Below are 17,506 nucleotides of genomic sequence, written 5' to 3'. Positions count from 1 at the left end.
CGAGCTGAGGGAAGGCTGGAGAGAAAACAACGGCAAGTGAGCAGAGAGCAAGCAGATTACAGCTGGATCCACTGTACATGCACACATGAGCATACACACCAGCTCACTCCCTCTCTTTCTCTGTCATACCTCCAGCATCATGAACCGCAACACAGAGGAGATTGTCCTTTCTCCACCAAGGGAGTGATGGGAGAAAAAGAAGGAAACAGGCCAGAATAAAAGAGAGTGAAGAAGCTGGAGAAGAGAAGAAGAGAGAGGGAGGAGGAAAAGGGAAGGGAAAACAAGAAGAAGAACAAGGAGCAACAAACTTTCCCCTGAAGGATCTTCCTCATACTGACACTGAGATTGTGATGCTGTGAATCCCTCCTCCCTTCTTTCCTCTTCTTCTCACAGAGCTCTTCTTTATTACTTGGCCCCATGTTTCTAAAAGTGGGACCAACCTCTCAAAGCGCAGGCACCCACCTCTGGATGCTGCTGAGCTCCTTGCTGTGTGTCCTGGTCCTGGCTAGAGGCTCCACGTTGAGCCCAGAAGGCTTGCAGAGCATTGCTGCCACGTCGCTACCAGAGGACTGGACCGGCACGACGATCCAGCTGCAGCCAGACCTGCAGACTGAAACCCAGACACTGACAGAAGCATGGACAGAAGCTCAGACAGACACACAAACTCCCCCAGCTACAAGAAACTATACAGGTTAGTTGGATGGTCATAGATCCATCGATTCCTTCCTTTTTCTTGTCTATGTGAAGTTAAATGTTGGTTTCTTGTGTACAAAAAGTTTTCAGCTGCATGACTGATGTGAAGTTGAATCTACAATGAAAAAAACCTTTTGTAGGACATATTTCACCAAGCTTTTCCTTTAAATACCTCACACTGTCTTCAAGTGAGTCCATGAAAACAAGGACTCCCGATATTACACTCTGTTCTGTGACCCTTTTTCTAACCTGATCAGGAATTGCAGCTAAATTGCCAAATTCAAACTTTTTTGTCTTGGTCACCAACTGTTATTTGTCTGATGCTGCAAAAATTGGTGACTCCACAACTTTTAGATTTAGATATTTAGATATATCCTGCTGCAAAACTTAAATCTCAGCTACTGTATAATCAAAAGTTGTTTTGTTCTTATGATTCTTAGAGGCCTTAATCTCATTAAATGTGGGGATTTATGGACAATACACAAGTACCTCTTAACTCCTTAAAAGTTCTTAAAACCATAGTTAAGTTTCCCTTTCAATGCATTTCTTCTTACTTTGACCTAAACTTGAACCCCAACCCACCACAATAACCTAACCCTACCCCTAACCCTAATCCGTAACCCTAACCCTAACCTTTAACCCTAACCAGCGCTACCAGCGTAAACACTACTTGATAACTGAAGGAGCTTAAACTCGGTATGCAGGTCCTGCAAGGACTCACTGAAAGCTGGTTAGCATTTTTTCGCAGCCGTCCAAGAGGAGACTTACTCTATAGGGCTCCTCTTTGTTTTCACCCACCTAGAAAAAGCATAGACAAAACTAAAAAGTTCTTGTTGATTTTCCCCTAGAAATTTATCAGGGAGGGGACAAAGTTTGATTAGAGCAACTAAACATCTGTATCACCCTGGCAGCTGTTGTGTGTATGTGTGTGTAGTGTTTGTGCATGCAAATGTACGATCACGTGTACTTATACTGCTTTGCTTTTGATTAACAGTAAATCCGGGTGTGTGTACTTGCAAGCGAGCTTCCAGTATGATACTTGCATGCATACTATTCAGGACATGTGTGTTTTGGACAATGTGTGAGGGTTAGGACTTGGTTTTACGGTTAGGGTTAGCTGTACTTTAGCTTTGGGTTAAGGTTAGTGTAAAGATTGGGATTATAATAGTTACATTTTGTATTGGGAAGAGGGAATGTATGTTGCTATGAAGCAGGTCTGCACAACAAACCCTAACCCAAGTATAGAGGTACAAAACTCTTGTTTGCTAGACCAAGACTACAGAAGTGTGAGTGTTTGCCAGCAAATGTGAGCTTTTGTGTGTGTTTGTGTATATGTGTGTGTGTTAGGTGGCAGGTGATGCAGTTAAAGACAGTTCGTTATGTCCAGGCTGGAGCTGTTCAGCCTGAAGAGAAAGCTGCAGCGCCACTCGCATGACTTCACCTCCACTGAAGCATGAGCTGCCTTTCTCTTCTCCTCCGCTCCCTCTGTCCTTTTCCTGTCTCTCTCTCTCTCTCTCTCTCTCTCTCTCTCTCTCTCTCTCTCTCTCTCTCTCTCGTTTTCCTTTCTCCTCTCTGTCTGTATGTCACTTTTTCACTCCTTGTTTACTTTCCCTAACCTCTGTCTCATCTGTCTCCCTTATTCTACTAATTGCCTTTTCTCGGTCACTTCATTTTTTTTTCTCCCACTCCTTGTTTTTCTCTTATTTGTCTTCTCTTTTAGTGTCACTTCTTGTTTGTTCTTTTGTTTCCTTCCACTCTCTTTCATTTTTCAGCATTTATTCTTATGTCACTCGCCCACCCTTTCTCACTCACAGAGCTCATATCCTCACGTGTATGAATAAACAGACTTCAGTAGATGACAAAATGCAAACCTCACGTGCTTAATACACACATATTTTACACACACACACACATTACAAATGGATGTACTGAGCCCAAGCAACTCCAATCTTCTTAAAGGTTTAGAGAATAAACAACACAGTTGCTCGTTTCATAACGGAAGCTCTGTATCTGACCATTTATACGTTAATAACACATGCACACACAAAAGCACACACATACACAGGTGATCAGCTGGCTTTCCACATCCAACCATATGCATGAATTACACCAGACCAGAGCTTCTATTGGAACGAGCTTCCACAAACGCAAAGTCCTGGAGGTGTGATTAAAACCATTTCTCCCAAAACCAAAGTGTGTGTGTATGTGTGTGTGCATATGTTTGTATGCATGTGGTGTGTGTATGACAGTACAACTTACTTATTCCCACAAGCATTAAAGGATAAAAGCAGCAATCCGTATATTGTTTACTTTTTTTCTTTTTTTCTTTTTTCTTTTTACCACATTTTAAGCCTATTTGCCTCATTCCCTCAGGTCTGGATTACAGAAGCAAAACTGTGTTTATGTTTGGACATTTTAGGCATTTTAGTTTCAGCTTCTAAGAATAAAAACCTGCTCAGCTGTCATTTATAGGACAATAAAAATCAAACCAGTTAAATATAGAAAGCTTTTGTACATGAAGAGCTTTTGGACACAGAGGATTTATTATGCAGCCAAAGCAACATCACTAAATGAAGACAAATCTGGAAGCATATTTCCAAGAAGTTTTTATCAGACCTTGTTATATGAACTCAAGTTGATTTTAAAATGGATGTTAATATAAATTATCTATATAAAAGAGGATATTGTCATACAATTAAACTGGTGCTGTTTCTGTCAATTCAGTAGTTTTTTCATTAATAATTCTACAGAAGCTACACATTTCAACCGTTTATTTATTTATTACTTTTAGCTTATTTGTGTGAAGTTTTTACTCATTTAGTTATGTAATTCAACCATAATTACGTCAGCTATTTCAAGCATGAATCCATTACTTTTAGCTATATTGCCCATTTACTTATTATTTACTTTTTCACCCATTCATCAGTTTTAGCTATCTATTTAAAAGTTTTGCCGTTTACTTTTAGCTAACTATTTACTGTTTGCCTATGACTTATAGCTAACAATTTCAACCATTTATCCATTATTTTTTAGCTAGCCTAGCTATTTTATTGTTTATTCGTTACTTTTAGCTAAACATTTACTCTTTATTCATTACTTTTGGCTAAGTGTTTACTGTTTATCTATGAATTAGCTAACCATTTACTTGAGTAAAAGTAAATGGATACATGGATTAGCCTGCTATTTAGCTATTAATTTTACTTTTAGCTACTTGAACTGCAACCACATTAGCTAACTATTCAGAGCTCCAGGAGTAGGCCTGCCCCTGATTACCCTGTTATAGTGATACTTTCCATTATATAGATTAAATATGTTGCTGTACAGCGCCAAGTGTTTAAAACCTTTAAAAAGGTTTGAGCAGTTTCTGAACGTCTTTCTTGTATTGCAGTGTACAATCCTTGTTCAATGCCATATCACAGACAGATTTCAGAGATTAACTGGAGGTGGTAGAGATTCAGTGTCTGCAGGGTAGACAGTCTGAAAGTCTCCTACGTACCTACACCTGCTTACTGAATCAATAAAACTAGTGAAGCAGACGTGTGAAGGTTTAGCGCAGAGAGCCTTGGAGTGTTGGATCAAACCAGGGCTTTCAGACTCCATCAATACGATGTTGTGACTGATTATGTAGCTCGTCCAGGAATCCTCTCTGTGGGCAGTTTCTGGAAGTGAATTGATCAGAGTTCTGCGATTGATTAGGTTGTCCTCGAGTGCTCCTCCTTATATAACAGACTGCATTTGCACACTTGTATCCTGAATTGCTTCTTCTGTTTAATTTCTCTGTGAAATGTTTCAATTGTGTTATCTTCAATTTTATTTCTTTTCCATGTAAATGTACCCAGATGTACTGACCCATTTTGCTCTCACAGATCAAGGGTCCCTCTTGTTCTGTCTTACCTATCAACAAGCAACCATTTAGTATTTCGCACAATAGACATCATTAACTAGAGAATATATAATTTACACACTGTTCATTCAAGTAAAAGCAGTGTATAGAGTACACTCTGCCAGTAAAAACACTCAAAGTACACACTCAGCCAGAAGACTTTTATAATTTTTCAAAACTTCATATTCAAAGTTGAACTTGAAGGTATTTAAAATTAATATATAACAAACCAGCTCAATGCAAAATTCGAAAAGCTAATTCTATTTGGGTTGAAATTGTAGGGAAGTAGGAGTGCAAAGAAGTAAGTTAAGGAGAGTGACAAAGTCTGTGTGTATTGAACAATAAATTGAGAAAAAATGTATTAATTCAGTAGTAATAATAAGTAATAAGAATAATGCATTGAAATACGTGACTGCAATGTAGTAGAAATAATTTGCTGTGTTCTATGGTATTTTTTTCATATTCAGACAAATACATTGGCAGGACTGAAAAGCTGCAGTGGAGCAGTAGCTGTCCAGGTTGAGAAGTTGGTAGACTGCTGATGAGTAGCGGATATTTCAGCGATAGAAAAGCCATGAGTCTTAACAGTAACACGGTAACACAACCTATTAACCTCTACAGAGTGTGAGACTCAGTGTTAATCCCTAAATGAGACCTGTATCAGTTCCTTACAGTTGTATGTAAAAGCATGTATGCAAGTATACAATTATACCTTTTGACAAATAACATCATTTGGTGACACCTGAGTTGTGAGTAACATACAGCAGTGCGCAAAACAGTGTGTGGGAGCTTTTTTCATATGCTTTAACACAGCCTCTCAAGGACGTGTAACATAGAACACAATATTTTCAGCAAACATTAAAGTATGATTACTTTTTTATGTCCTAAATTGGAAAAAAATGGAGAAGAAAAATATCATTGTGTCATGTGCTTAAGTTTGGCCACCCTACCCTATCTTCTGTAGATGGTCCATTGTATACTTTTGATGTTGGATTTAATGAGGATGTAGTTTTTCTTCTACTGAAGGTCAGTAGAATGAATTCGGACCTGTATTTTATCAAGTAGCCAGTGCAGGGATGCTAATACCAGTGTAATGCTGTCTATTTTTCTGGTACCAGTCTCGCTGTAGCATTCTGCGCCAGCTGCAGACGAGACAAAAAGGCCTGGCCAACATCCAGGTGCAGTGATAATCCAGCCTTGAGGAGATTAACGTGGCAGTAACAGTCTTCATATTGTTGAGAGAGAGGATGAACTTTAGTTTACTGAAAATAGTAACTTTTGACACAGGTGATCTGGTGTGATCTGAAATTTGGTAGAATACAGTGATCAACCGTATCCAATGATGGGCTAAGATCTAAGAGAAGTAAAACAGCACGTTTGCCAAAGTCTAAAGACAACAGTAGGTCATTTGAGACTTTGAGAACAGCAGATTCTGTGCGGTGACAAGCCCTGAGGCCTGATTGGAATTTCTCCATAATGTTGTTATTGTCTAGAAAAGACAGAAGCAGTTCATGCACAATGTTCTCCAGTAATTTGTACAACTTTGGCACTTTTAGTACTAATTTTACAACGTTTGGCTTTTTAATAAGAGGTTTCTACATAGTTGCCTAAGATCATGGATGCGTCATTGTAAGTCTTCAAAAAGGAATCTCTGCAGAATAAAACAAGTGTAATGGTGTGCAACTAAATGCTCAGCAACCACATTCATGTTTTTGTAGTTCTATGTGCGTAGGAAATATTCTAAAAGAATCAAACCTCTCAAATAAAAACAAATACTGATTTTTCAGATTTAAATACAGCATCTACCTCATGATGACTTTAAGCTGCTTATTCTTTACTCTGAGTCTCTTTAAATAAGATCGTCAGCCAAAAGCCTGAAACGTAAATGTGAAACCTCACAATGACTTTAATCTGATTATCTGACAGGCAAAGCCAATTACCTTTGTATATTCCAGGCTATTTTAGTGCCTAGAAATCCTGTTAATGACATGCTAACACACAGGAATACAAATGCATACACACTCACTGGTAGAAGGAAGTGTATTTTAAAGCCAATTTCTTCTGCCCATTAGAGAGGTTTTTTGTTTGTCTCTTTCATTTTTTTCGGTAGTGTATTGGAATCCATGTTGAAATCTTTACCACTTTAGAACTGCAGACAGTTTGATCTGCCTGTTCTCATGTACGGTAAAAACACATTGGTGTTTGAAATATACATGGTAACACAAAAAGCTCTAAAATTGGAAGGAAATCTTGCACCTTGCATGAATCTACCATGCAAGGTCTGACCAGTGGGAGAAATATGGGGTTCAGGGTCTCACCCAAGGACACTTTGACATGTGCACAGGAGGAGCTGGGGATTGAACCATCAATCATGCAAATGGTGAATAACCCGCTCTACAAACATAGATGTACCACAAGACAAACTTCTACAGAAACACAAATGTAGTATGTGCCAGGGCACACACACAAGCACAAACACACATGCAGAGCCACGGGTATTTCTGTCAGTGACATACACTATCGTCACTACTGAGCCCTGCGGACTTGGCAAGCTACAGACAAAGAGTTCCCTCTGTCTCCTGCCTGCCAATCCAATGTGGCTGCTGGCAGTGACTCAACTTCATTATTACCTTCCCATGGCTTAAAACCAGCACCACTTGCTTAACAAGTCACTGAGGGAACGTTTGGAATGAGCCTTCTCTCTGCCCTAACAGTTAAAGAAGGATGATAACAACTGAAGGGCAGGAGAAGAGAAAGAAAAGAGGCAGCAAAGGCAAAGGAACCCCCCAAAAAACTCATCTGAACTGTGTTTTCAGCACATTGTGTCATGCCAAACCACAAAATAAGCATTGTCAATTCAAGCAATAGTGTTAGATGAGAAGATCAGTTTCACTGGAGGTACAAATATACTGTAGGTGGAGCCAGCAGCCAGTTATCTTAGCTTAGCATTAAGGCTGGTAACAAGTCATCAGAAAAGGTCAAATTTGCCAACTAGAACCTCTTTATAAAAATCAACCTGTAAAACAATATGTTTGTTTTTTCTCTGTTGGGTTTGGTTTTGCACACCGCATATATGTACAGATTAAACAATAAAGTAGTATTTCTAGTCTTTATGATAAGATACGCTAACTTGCTGCTGGCTCCAGTTGTATATCTTGAGTGGTATTAATCTTCTCTTCTAAGTCTTGGCAAGAGAGTGGGAAAACAGCACATTCCCATGCTTTAAAATGATGAATGATTAAATGAAGGGGTTATAGAGGACAAGTGAATTAGAATTTGTAAGAAAAGCTAACACCAGAAATCCCTTTCAGATCTATCCATTACTAATGACCTTCTGTGTACTTCTCTATACTTCCAGGATGCCCGGATGAATTTTAACTGACTTATTCTAGTTGATATAATGTGACAGCTATGGTGGCTGAGCATGCAAGAGAAGAAAGTGGGATTAAAGATCTCTTGTCTGTCATGTAACTTTGATGAAGGCCTTCTGATGAAATGTGCTGGGGTTTTTTTTAGTGCCAGTAATTCAATGTTTTGTTTTCATGGTGGAAGTGGAATTCCAGGAGAACACAAACAAATCTGGTGTCCTTATCTAGCCAAAATTTTCAGAGCTAGTGTTTCTCCACAATTGCATGTTAGTAAGGTTAATCAGTAAATTGGATAAGTGTGTAGTTTGAAATCAGCCCTACTGTCCCTGTTCTATTTAACTGTACAGATTATCCTCAGTGAGATTGAGTCAAAGCTGCTTGCTAAAGGAGAACACAGGCACCTTTCAGCTTTGTTTGCTGGTTTTTGCACAGTCAGCAAAATCTTACAGTGCATGTTGAGTATATCCGCGTGTCGAGCAAGTATCCTTGATGACTTTATTTCATTCTATTAATTTTTCAAAAACAGCCTTAACAGAGTAAGCTTTTGGAACGCACCAGACACAAGTGCTGGCATAGCATAGAGTCAGACATGCATACCTTTATGTGTTTGCACAGGAACACACACCACGCAGGCATAGCAAGAGCCAGGGGGATTAGGTAATCAGTTGTGATACAGCGCATCAGGGAGGTGCCACAGAAATAGATACAGTGATGATAGAGAGGAGAGCAAGGGACGATGTTTGTTTGAGGTCAGAACACATTAAGAGCAGCTGGCACAAAGGGACCGAAAAACACTCCTAAAACAGACAGTAACACGGGGATGCATGAGATGAAGCTACTCAGCTGTCAACCATAAATGCCATTTTCCTTTAACATCAACTTTGACTTTTAGCGTTTGGTAAAGTCTGACAAAGATGACGGTTATTTTTATCTATTGTTTATCGAGGAAATGCGTAAGATACAGTAGGGAATGCATGAGTCTTCCCTTGGGTTTATGCCTCCTTAAAAGGAAAGCAGGGAAACGCTCTGATAAGTCCACTCTACACTACGAGAAGTGCCACAAAATACTGGAGCATTTAGCAGCATTTAGAGAGGCTCCAATTGAATTATAATGTTGTCTTGTGTAAAGGAACTGTTTGCTAATACAATCGTCGTGTTCAACTTTTATAAAGTGAAAATATGCCAACGATGTGTTTAAAGTTGTTCCACTGGTCCCTCATGGCTCAAATATATGAATGCTGCATTATAATACTGAGTAGGGTTGATATATTTAAGATATGTTTCTGTGTTGGAGGTAAGACCTGCATTCAAAATTGATCTGAAGTGTACTTAAAAGGTCAGTATCAGTTTACTCCTGAGAGGTGCTACAAACTACATATTTGTGCTTTTGGAGCTTGACCCAGACTAGTGGAAAAAAATCAAGATATCTCAGCCTTTGCTTGGCGTACTAATTTCTGAAGATCCTTGCGAGAACTCTAATACAAATGTGTGACTGAGTATGCACGGTCATGCAATGTACACAATATCTATGTGTAACTCCATTGGACCCAAAATGGACTCAAATGTAAAGACTGAAAACCAGAAGTGGAGCTGAAACACAGTAGGGGACAAAACAGAATTTAGCAGGTGGAACAGGGTACAACAGACAAGACAACTCTATAAAGAAAGAACTGAGAAACTGAGCTTAAGTATGATTATAAACTGGACACAGGTGAGCAAAACAAGCCACAGGTGAAACACATGAGGTTATCAACCAAGGTGGGAAAACACAGGAAGTAAAGATAACAAGAACACAAGGAGAAAATATGTCAAAATAAAACAGGAACTAAACTAAGAGTCCGAACACAGAGATAGTCCTGGTAGGATATGATGTCCACACATTCATCATACATGTGTGCAATGCATGACATGAGTGCATGACGCTTTTGTGTGTTCAGTTCACTCATTCTGTGCATGTGTGTGTTTGAATCTTTAATGTAGGGAGACTAATCTTTATTTAATCCCAAACTATTCCAAGTACTCTCCTGACAGAGATGAGTGGTGGGAAGATAGAGAAGAATACAGCAAAGTGGATGTTTGCTTGGTGGTGACTGGTTGCCAGGTTTGAGGGCCCAGAGGTGTATTAGAACCCCACTGGCAGCTCAACTCTCTGATTGGCAACCCACGGAACCTACAATGACAGAGACGCTTTTCTGAATGGGGCCTAACCAACAGGACTGAGCAAACACAGGGCAGAGTCAACACACACACACAGAGCTAATGTAGTCTCCTTTTTGCGTAGAAAACACACACTACCTTCACACTAATACAGATTTCAGCCACGTACACACTCAAATCCCATGCACATACACAAGCTAACTTCCATCCAAAGTCAACTACAGAAAGGCCAACTGCACACCAAAACCAACACACCTTTTTAATCTATTCCGCATTAATGCCTTTTTATTGATGCTGCATGGGCTCCTGTTGGGGTGTTTTGTTTGTTCACTCCATTCTGCGTTGCTGTTTTTCTCATGTGTTTACTACAGTGTGTCCACTCATGAGGAGTGGGGTGTTACCTCAGCGGTTTGTAGGAATAGTGATGAGTTTCCTGCAATGCCATGGCAACAGGAAGAAAAAAAAACCTCCACTAGAGTCTTAAGACACACACTATCACTTAATATGTTCAATATTTCATCTGGCTGTATAGAAGTAAAGGTAAAGCTGGATGTGTGTTTCATGTATACTGTATGGCACATAACAAACCCACAGATAATAACCCAACCCTACTACTTCCCTCAGCTCTATTGGGCGTTTTAGCTTCTTTTAGCTTGTTGTTTTGGTACAAATGCCTGCAAATGTACTGTGTAATGTAATGTGTTTTTTTACTCTTACCACTCTTTGTCAATTTGTAGCCACATTATGCATCTGTTCTTAGTGAGAAAGCTCTGCAGAATGCTGCCTGCTCGCCAACAGAAAACCAATGGACAAAGTTATAGAATAAATGTTGGACTCACAGCGGTGTTTAGCTCAGTGGGTAGAGCATCCACCCCATGTGTTGAGGCTACAGTCCTCAGTGCAGGCGACCCCGGTTCAAATCCTACACTGAACGGTCCTATCCTGCATGTCATTCCCCCCTCTCTGCCTCCAGTTTCCTGTCTCTCTCTACTTGTCTGTCCATTAAAGGCAAAAAGCCCCAAAAAAATATACTTAAAAAAATGTTGGACTTACATCTGTCAGCCGGTGAGAAACATGACTCCAAATGATGTTGCTTCAGGTCTGCTGGATGTGTAAATAGTCAACTTTGTTTGAACATGTTCACCATAACAACTTATAAGATGATAAATTATCAATGTGTTTACAGCTTGTTCCACAGACCCCAAGTGACAAAAACAATGAATTTAAATGTTAATGCTGATAATGTAATTTATGCACCTGTTATTGCAATACAACACAAACTAGACCACAGGGACTGTCAAATTACAATCCCTAGCATCCAAATCAAATCAAAAAATATTCCCTAATTGAGTTAACTGGGTAAAGCAGGGTTTCTGAATCACATCTAGATTAGATATAACAAGCTAAATAAGGTGCCCAAATATGAGCTGTATTGTTCAGCGGCATGTGTGAGTCTGTTTAATAGATCATTATGCGACAGCTCTTGGTGCTGAAATGAGAAGTTATAAAGTCACCAGATTCATTTCAGATGATAATTAAAACCACCTAATTTTAATTAAATCATATTTCTTTCATTCAAATGCAAATGTTATCCCTTCCCTTAGTATTATTTCACTGAGACATTTACAACTCTTAAACACAATGATGGGGTTATATTATTGTCAAATTGATGCCTTTATGTGCATGCTGGTCACTGCTCAGACCAGGGCTGATGCCATAGCAAGAAAATTTCAAATATCAGACAGTTTTATCAATCTAGCTATTTTAAGAAGCTGAGGTGGTTTGAGCACGTAATATGCAAGCAATGTCATTTTAATATGCTTAGACAGATATCAATAAATGCCAAAATCTGTGGAAAAAAATAATTGCTGTTGTGTGATCAGGGAGAAGTGAAAGGAATCTTGCACCTATCACAAGCAACACATACTTTTCTTCAGTGTATGGTTAGGGTGGTGATCCCCTGATAGTAACATGCATATGCACGCACACATACACACACACACAAAGAGTCAGTAAAAGGTCTCTTAGGGGAAACAGAATGGCTTTTAGTTTCCCCTTCAAAAACAAGTCAGCTTGTCCTTGTTTCCCTGTACTGTACACATTACGCACGTGTCTGGTGTGTGTGCCGTGATGTTTGTATGTGTGTGTGTGAGAGAGAGCGAAAGAGAGAGAGAGAGAGAGAGAGAGAGAGAGAGAGAGAGAGAGAGAGAGGGAGGGGATGCTGTCATCTTCACACAGGATCACGGGATCCTCTCTCGCCTTTCCTACCACTGCAGAAATCCTCCCATCTGTCGCTCCTAATCAGCAGAGAGCAGCTTGCATGTTCACAGGGTCTTATACTGGGATGACATCTCATTCTGCGCCTCTCTCTCTCTCTCTCTCTCTCTCTCTCTCTCTCTCTCTCTCTCTCTCTCTCACACACACACACACACACACATGCAAACAGATTACTGTACACTAACACTGACACAGCAAAGCAAACCGCAGCCTCACATATCCCTCTGGCCATTACTCATTAAAGCATCAGCAACACACAACACTGTGCTGTAATTTTTCTTTCTATTTAACTGTCCAATAATTTTAAACTTGCACTAATAATGTTTTTACATTAACAACCTAAAATGAGTATTATTAAAGGTGTCTATTGTACTGACAAACCCACTGAGAATGATCTCCCCTGTAGAGTTCCCTTTAGGTCTACTGAGCGTTTTAGCGTCTTTTAGCTAATTGTTTTGATTTTAAAGGCCATAGTTTTAGCCTACTGTTTAGGTTCACTATCATTTCTGTCATTAACTGTGTTTCCAGCCACACCAAAAAACAGTTTTCAGCAAGGAAATGTCTTATAAAGCTACTGTGTGTGACCTGTCCAGTACCAAATAGCAGACAAACAAAGTCAGAGGCTAGCTGTTATAGTATAGTGGAGTACATAGTGGAGAAATTAGCTACTAAAGCACCACATATTTACCAAGGCAGAGCTAAACGTGGAGTGAATATTGGACTTATATTCATTGGGTGGTCAGAAATAGGACTCAGACTTGTGTTTGTTGGATGTGTAAATGTTTGCTAACACATTTAACATTCATGTTGTGTTTACAGCTTCCCCCAAAGTGGCTAAAAAAATCAAGTAAAGCAAACAAAACATTTTCATAACTGAAATCTAGTGCAGCTGAATGTTTTTAGTGACTGCTGGCTCCTGTTAATGATTCAAGTGAAGATGCATCTTCCCAAATCACTCATTTTATTATAGAGTAACAATATCTTTCTGTAATGAAGCTAGATGGGGTTTGTTTAGTTTATGATAGGAAGCTCTTATCTTATCTTTATAGCCACTACAAACATGGCCCTTCCTTCCTATTCATTTGAAGCAAAGCATCATTTCTATAACAATCTAATCATCTTGTCTTTACAGTTGATTACAAGTGTTTTTATAAACAAATTAATAACATATTGCATGAGTCTGAGATTTTAAAAGCCAGAAATCCCTGCTGCTGGCCAAGTATTTGCTGAGTCATAAGATCAATAACCTTGTCAACCCCTTGCAGATATCAAATGGTCACTTTGTGCTTCACTGTAGAGAAAACTTTACTTACTTTTCATTTGAAATCTTTCATATAAATATGGGATGTTTTGTACAGGCTGTGCGTTCACATGAGATTTCCTGAGAGCCTCAAAAATCCCTGCAGCACAATCCAACAATAGCTGCTGTATCATGAGACCTCTCAGAGGTATTTGCGTATTGTAGCATAAGGAAGATAAAAATAGAACTTTCTGTCTCTCCCTCTCTCTGTCTCACTATCTATCTATCCAGTAGAACTGCTAATCCCAGTGTAGAAAAAAACACTCTGGGCCAAGCTAGAACAAGAAAAACGAGGAAGAAAAGAGATGAGGTGGTAAAGAGAGAGAGAAAGGCTGGAAAATGGGGGAAAATGTCGGACAGAGAGGTAGAAAGAGGGAGATCATGCAAAAGGAGACAAGTGTGTTACAAAGAGAGAGTGGGGCAGAGTTGACAGTTTGACGTCAATAAAAGACTTTAACACTGGTAAAAACAGAACTGTTATTGATGAGGTACAGTGTGAGGCACTCTATACCAGTTCTTGAAAGTAGTCCCTGCTCAATATGAGAGCACCCCCTCCAGAGGCCTTAACACCCAGAAAAAAAAACATTCTTCTGGAGGCAACAATAGACAGTAAATGTTGTTACTCAGTCAAAGAGAAGCTTGTTTCTACAAGTGCCAACATCAGTCAATAAAAAGACAAATGTATACACCTAATTGCAGGAAAAAGACCGTAGTGCAATGGATCAAGATTCCAGGCTGCATTTTGGACCAACAAAATGGAGCTTTGTTCTTTCTTGACAGATAAAACTTGACCTAAAGTCCACCAGTACTATGTTTTACTTCTTAAACAGGACTAAGAGTCTACAGCCTTGCCCACTGCTCTGTGATGTTGTACTCAGGCACAGCAGTGAGATCATGTTCATCATATTAGTTTAACATGTTAGCACAACAATTCAAAAAATCAGTCTTTACAAGTCACCCTGAGGTAAAATGACAATCTGACAAATAAATAGTGGCACCAAAAGTTATTGGGATTCATCGTCTGGGAACCATGAACATGAATAGAAACTTTGTGCCAATAGCGCTTGATAAAAAGTCACCAAAATCAGTAGGATTCAACCTCTTAGAATCTTGAATATCTGCACCAAATTCCTTGGTAATCTGTCCAATAGTTGATGATACATTGCACTAAAAAACAAAAATGATAAGCAGCACTAGGAAAAGTCAGGAGATCCCCAACATTTGTGGGATTAGTCCTTTGTAGACCACACTCCATCTAATATTTGATCTGTTTTATCTCTCCTCAGGCCTGTCCTGTACCCCTGTCCTGCCACCACGTCGAGGTTCTTTCTATGTGGAGGGTGGTAATGGTGTGTCGGTGGGCAGCATCTTGGCCTTTTGGTGCCGTGAGGGATATCAGCTGGTTGGCAGCGACAAAATCTACTGCAATGTCAGGAATGGCAAACCGCAGTGGAGCAACTACCTGCCTGTCTGTGAAGGTATGTATTTTGAAATAGAGATTTACACAAAAGCATACTCGGAAAAATTAGTTTCAGCTTCATCTTAAATCTTAAGTCACTGTTGTCACTTACAGTCAGTAAGAACAGCTACTACATTATAATGGTTGGACTAGTTCTTACTCCACAGCTCTGGTTGTGCGTGAAATGTGGTTGCAGCTTGCATGTAAAGCATCACTGGCAATCTTTTTATGCTCAGGGAACATTTCTAACTTTTTCTCTCGACATGCAAACATATCATGTGAAATTAACATTAACAGCATATGCAAAATGACAGTTCTACAGGAAGTACATGGAATATGTTGCAGGATCAGTCTTTTTTTAAAAGTGCCACTATGATATTGTAATTCACATGTGTTTGGCTAACATTTTAAGTTTATTTAGACATAAAGTGTTACCTGAGTCTGTTTGCAATGTAATTTCTTTTGCCTCACAGCAATCCCCAGACCGGAGGACCGTGGACTGAGAGTGGCTGTGTTGGCTTCAGTGGTGAGTGGCATCGTCATCCTCGCCATGTCCCTGTCCTTCCTCATCTGCTGCCTGCAGGAACGGTCAAGCCGGGACAGAGCCAAAAAAGAGGGACGTAGCAGGTAGATGTGAAAAATAACCTTGAATATAATGCTGTTGGATCCCTCAATTACATCCAATCTTTGGTTGTCCTGAACCTTTGTCCCTGGTGTATGGGCACCACTATGCTGATAAAGTGCTCTCGTCCTCAGACGCAGAGATAAGCGCTCAGCTCGTCGCAGCGAATGCTGGCTGGAGAGAGAAGAGGGTGAATGGGAAGCCTTCCCTCCACCCAAGATCTTCCATCTTTCCCAGAGGATGAACCCCCGTCTGGCACCAGACAGTCCGCTCTACCTGACTGGAGGCCTCAATGGATATGAGAACAGAGGATACCAGAGGTAAACTGGCAGCACCCAGCATGAAGGAGCATGACTTGTATTACAAGATGCAGTGAGGCACAAAACTCCTCCACAACTGAATGATTTTCAAGCCTATTGTTACCCAAATGCAATTTGAAGTTTAATCGAAGGAAAATTGAATTGTTTTTAATTCTGCAAACATCCTCTTATTACACTGCTCCATTACATTCAGTGTCAGCTAATTGATATGTATTCAAACAAAGAGGGTTAGGGTTAGGGTTCCTCTGTGGATCTTCAGTAGGACTTGATATATTTCAAGAAAACCAGGCACACATAGACAACCATTAGATACACCAATACGCCCTACCTACAGTATGTTGCTCATATCAAAATCAACATGTAAACCAGTTACAGTTAGGTGAAGTGTTTGAGGTTGACTACTTAAGTTTTCAAGCTGATAATGTCAACTTATAGAAGCTGTGTAGCTAGTTTTAAGAGTGGCAACTCATCTGCCAATCTAATTTAAGTAAAAAAGCATAAATTAGACTGGCTCTCAGGTGAGAAATATATCAAATGAAATATATATATATATATATACATAGACAATATTTGTGACCTCTTTTTAAAAATGGTTCATTCTCTCTCTCTTTCAAACAGGAGTCAGGAGAGTTTGCTGAAGGCGTCCTTGCCCGGCCTCTACCGCTCCGAGTCTCAGCTTTATCCTCATGTCGTCCTGCAGAGGGTCCCGACCCCGACAGCGCCCTCCGCCCCATCCGCCCCTTCTGCTCCATCCGCTCCTCTCTACCTCCATATCCCCTCTTCCTCCACCTCCTCCTCACCCGCCCACACAGCCGTCAATGCTCAGCCTCACATCATGACGCAGTACCCTACCCCTACATACCCTCCTAACCCCAACACAGCTGTGCCCACCTACCCTCACCCAACCCCGGCGCCAATCTACCCCAATCCCAACCCAACACCACAGCGGCCATGGCAGTAGCTGCGCCTTCCAGTCTCTATAATAATGAAAGGAAAACAAAACAAATTGGGGCAACATCTGAAGATTTATGGGGTGTTGTGCCATTATTGCTGGAGGTGTTGAAGGAGAAGAAAAAGATCAAGAGAAAGAAGAGAAGGCGTCACTTTTTGGTTTTGAAGTGACGTCCACAGACACATTTTGTAGACACATGAAGTCTATGTACTCTTTCATGTCCTTTTCTCCCACACAAGACTGTGATGCTCCAAAGCAAACATGAAGGATAAGAGTAGAAATGGAGATGCAACCTGTGTAGAAGCTTCCCCCTCTTACTGCATGCTTGCTGGACTTCTCCTGCAACTTGGACTCAACAGGAATCGAACAGATTAGATTTTTTTTCTTTTCCTTGATGCTTCCTGAACTGCTACCGCACTTTCTGTAAGAGGAGTGAATCTTACTTTCTTTTAGCCGTCAGAAATTACAAGAGAGC

At 40.1% G+C, this 17,506-nt stretch overlaps 1 protein-coding gene across 1 annotated transcript; it reads left to right on the top strand.

The window, feature by feature from the left end:
* Nucleotides 1–417: 417 nt before the first annotated feature.
* zgc:162331 (uncharacterized protein LOC793007 homolog) lies at nucleotides 418–17,040 on the top strand. Its single transcript, XM_053314221.1, has 5 exons — nucleotides 418–691; nucleotides 14,965–15,156; nucleotides 15,611–15,764; nucleotides 15,894–16,079; nucleotides 16,698–17,040. Exons 1-5 carry the CDS (start codon nucleotides 418–420, stop codon nucleotides 17,038–17,040), a joined length of 1,149 nt encoding a protein of 382 aa, XP_053170196.1.
* The last annotated feature ends 466 nt before the right edge of the window (nucleotides 17,041–17,506 follow it).

This window comes from Scomber japonicus, chromosome 23, assembly GCF_027409825.1.
Source record: "Scomber japonicus isolate fScoJap1 chromosome 23, fScoJap1.pri, whole genome shotgun sequence".
Taxonomy (NCBI): domain Eukaryota; kingdom Metazoa; phylum Chordata; class Actinopteri; order Scombriformes; family Scombridae; genus Scomber; species Scomber japonicus.
This window is presented reverse-complemented; position numbering and strand designations above follow the sequence as displayed.

What these genes read in the sequence shown, in the direction of transcription:
- zgc:162331 (XM_053314221.1), top strand. Translation starts at nt 418, where the DNA reads ATGTTTCTAAAAGTGGGACCAACCTCTCAAAGCGCAGGCACCCACCTC. An exon ending in AGCTACAAGAAACTATACAG is followed by an intron (nt 692 to 14,964) that starts GTTAGTTGGATG and finishes ATCTCTCCTCAG; the next exon opens with GCCTGTCCTGTACCCCTGTC. An exon ending in AAAAAAGAGGGACGTAGCAG is followed by an intron (nt 15,765 to 15,893) that starts GTAGATGTGAAA and finishes TCTCGTCCTCAG; the next exon opens with ACGCAGAGATAAGCGCTCAG.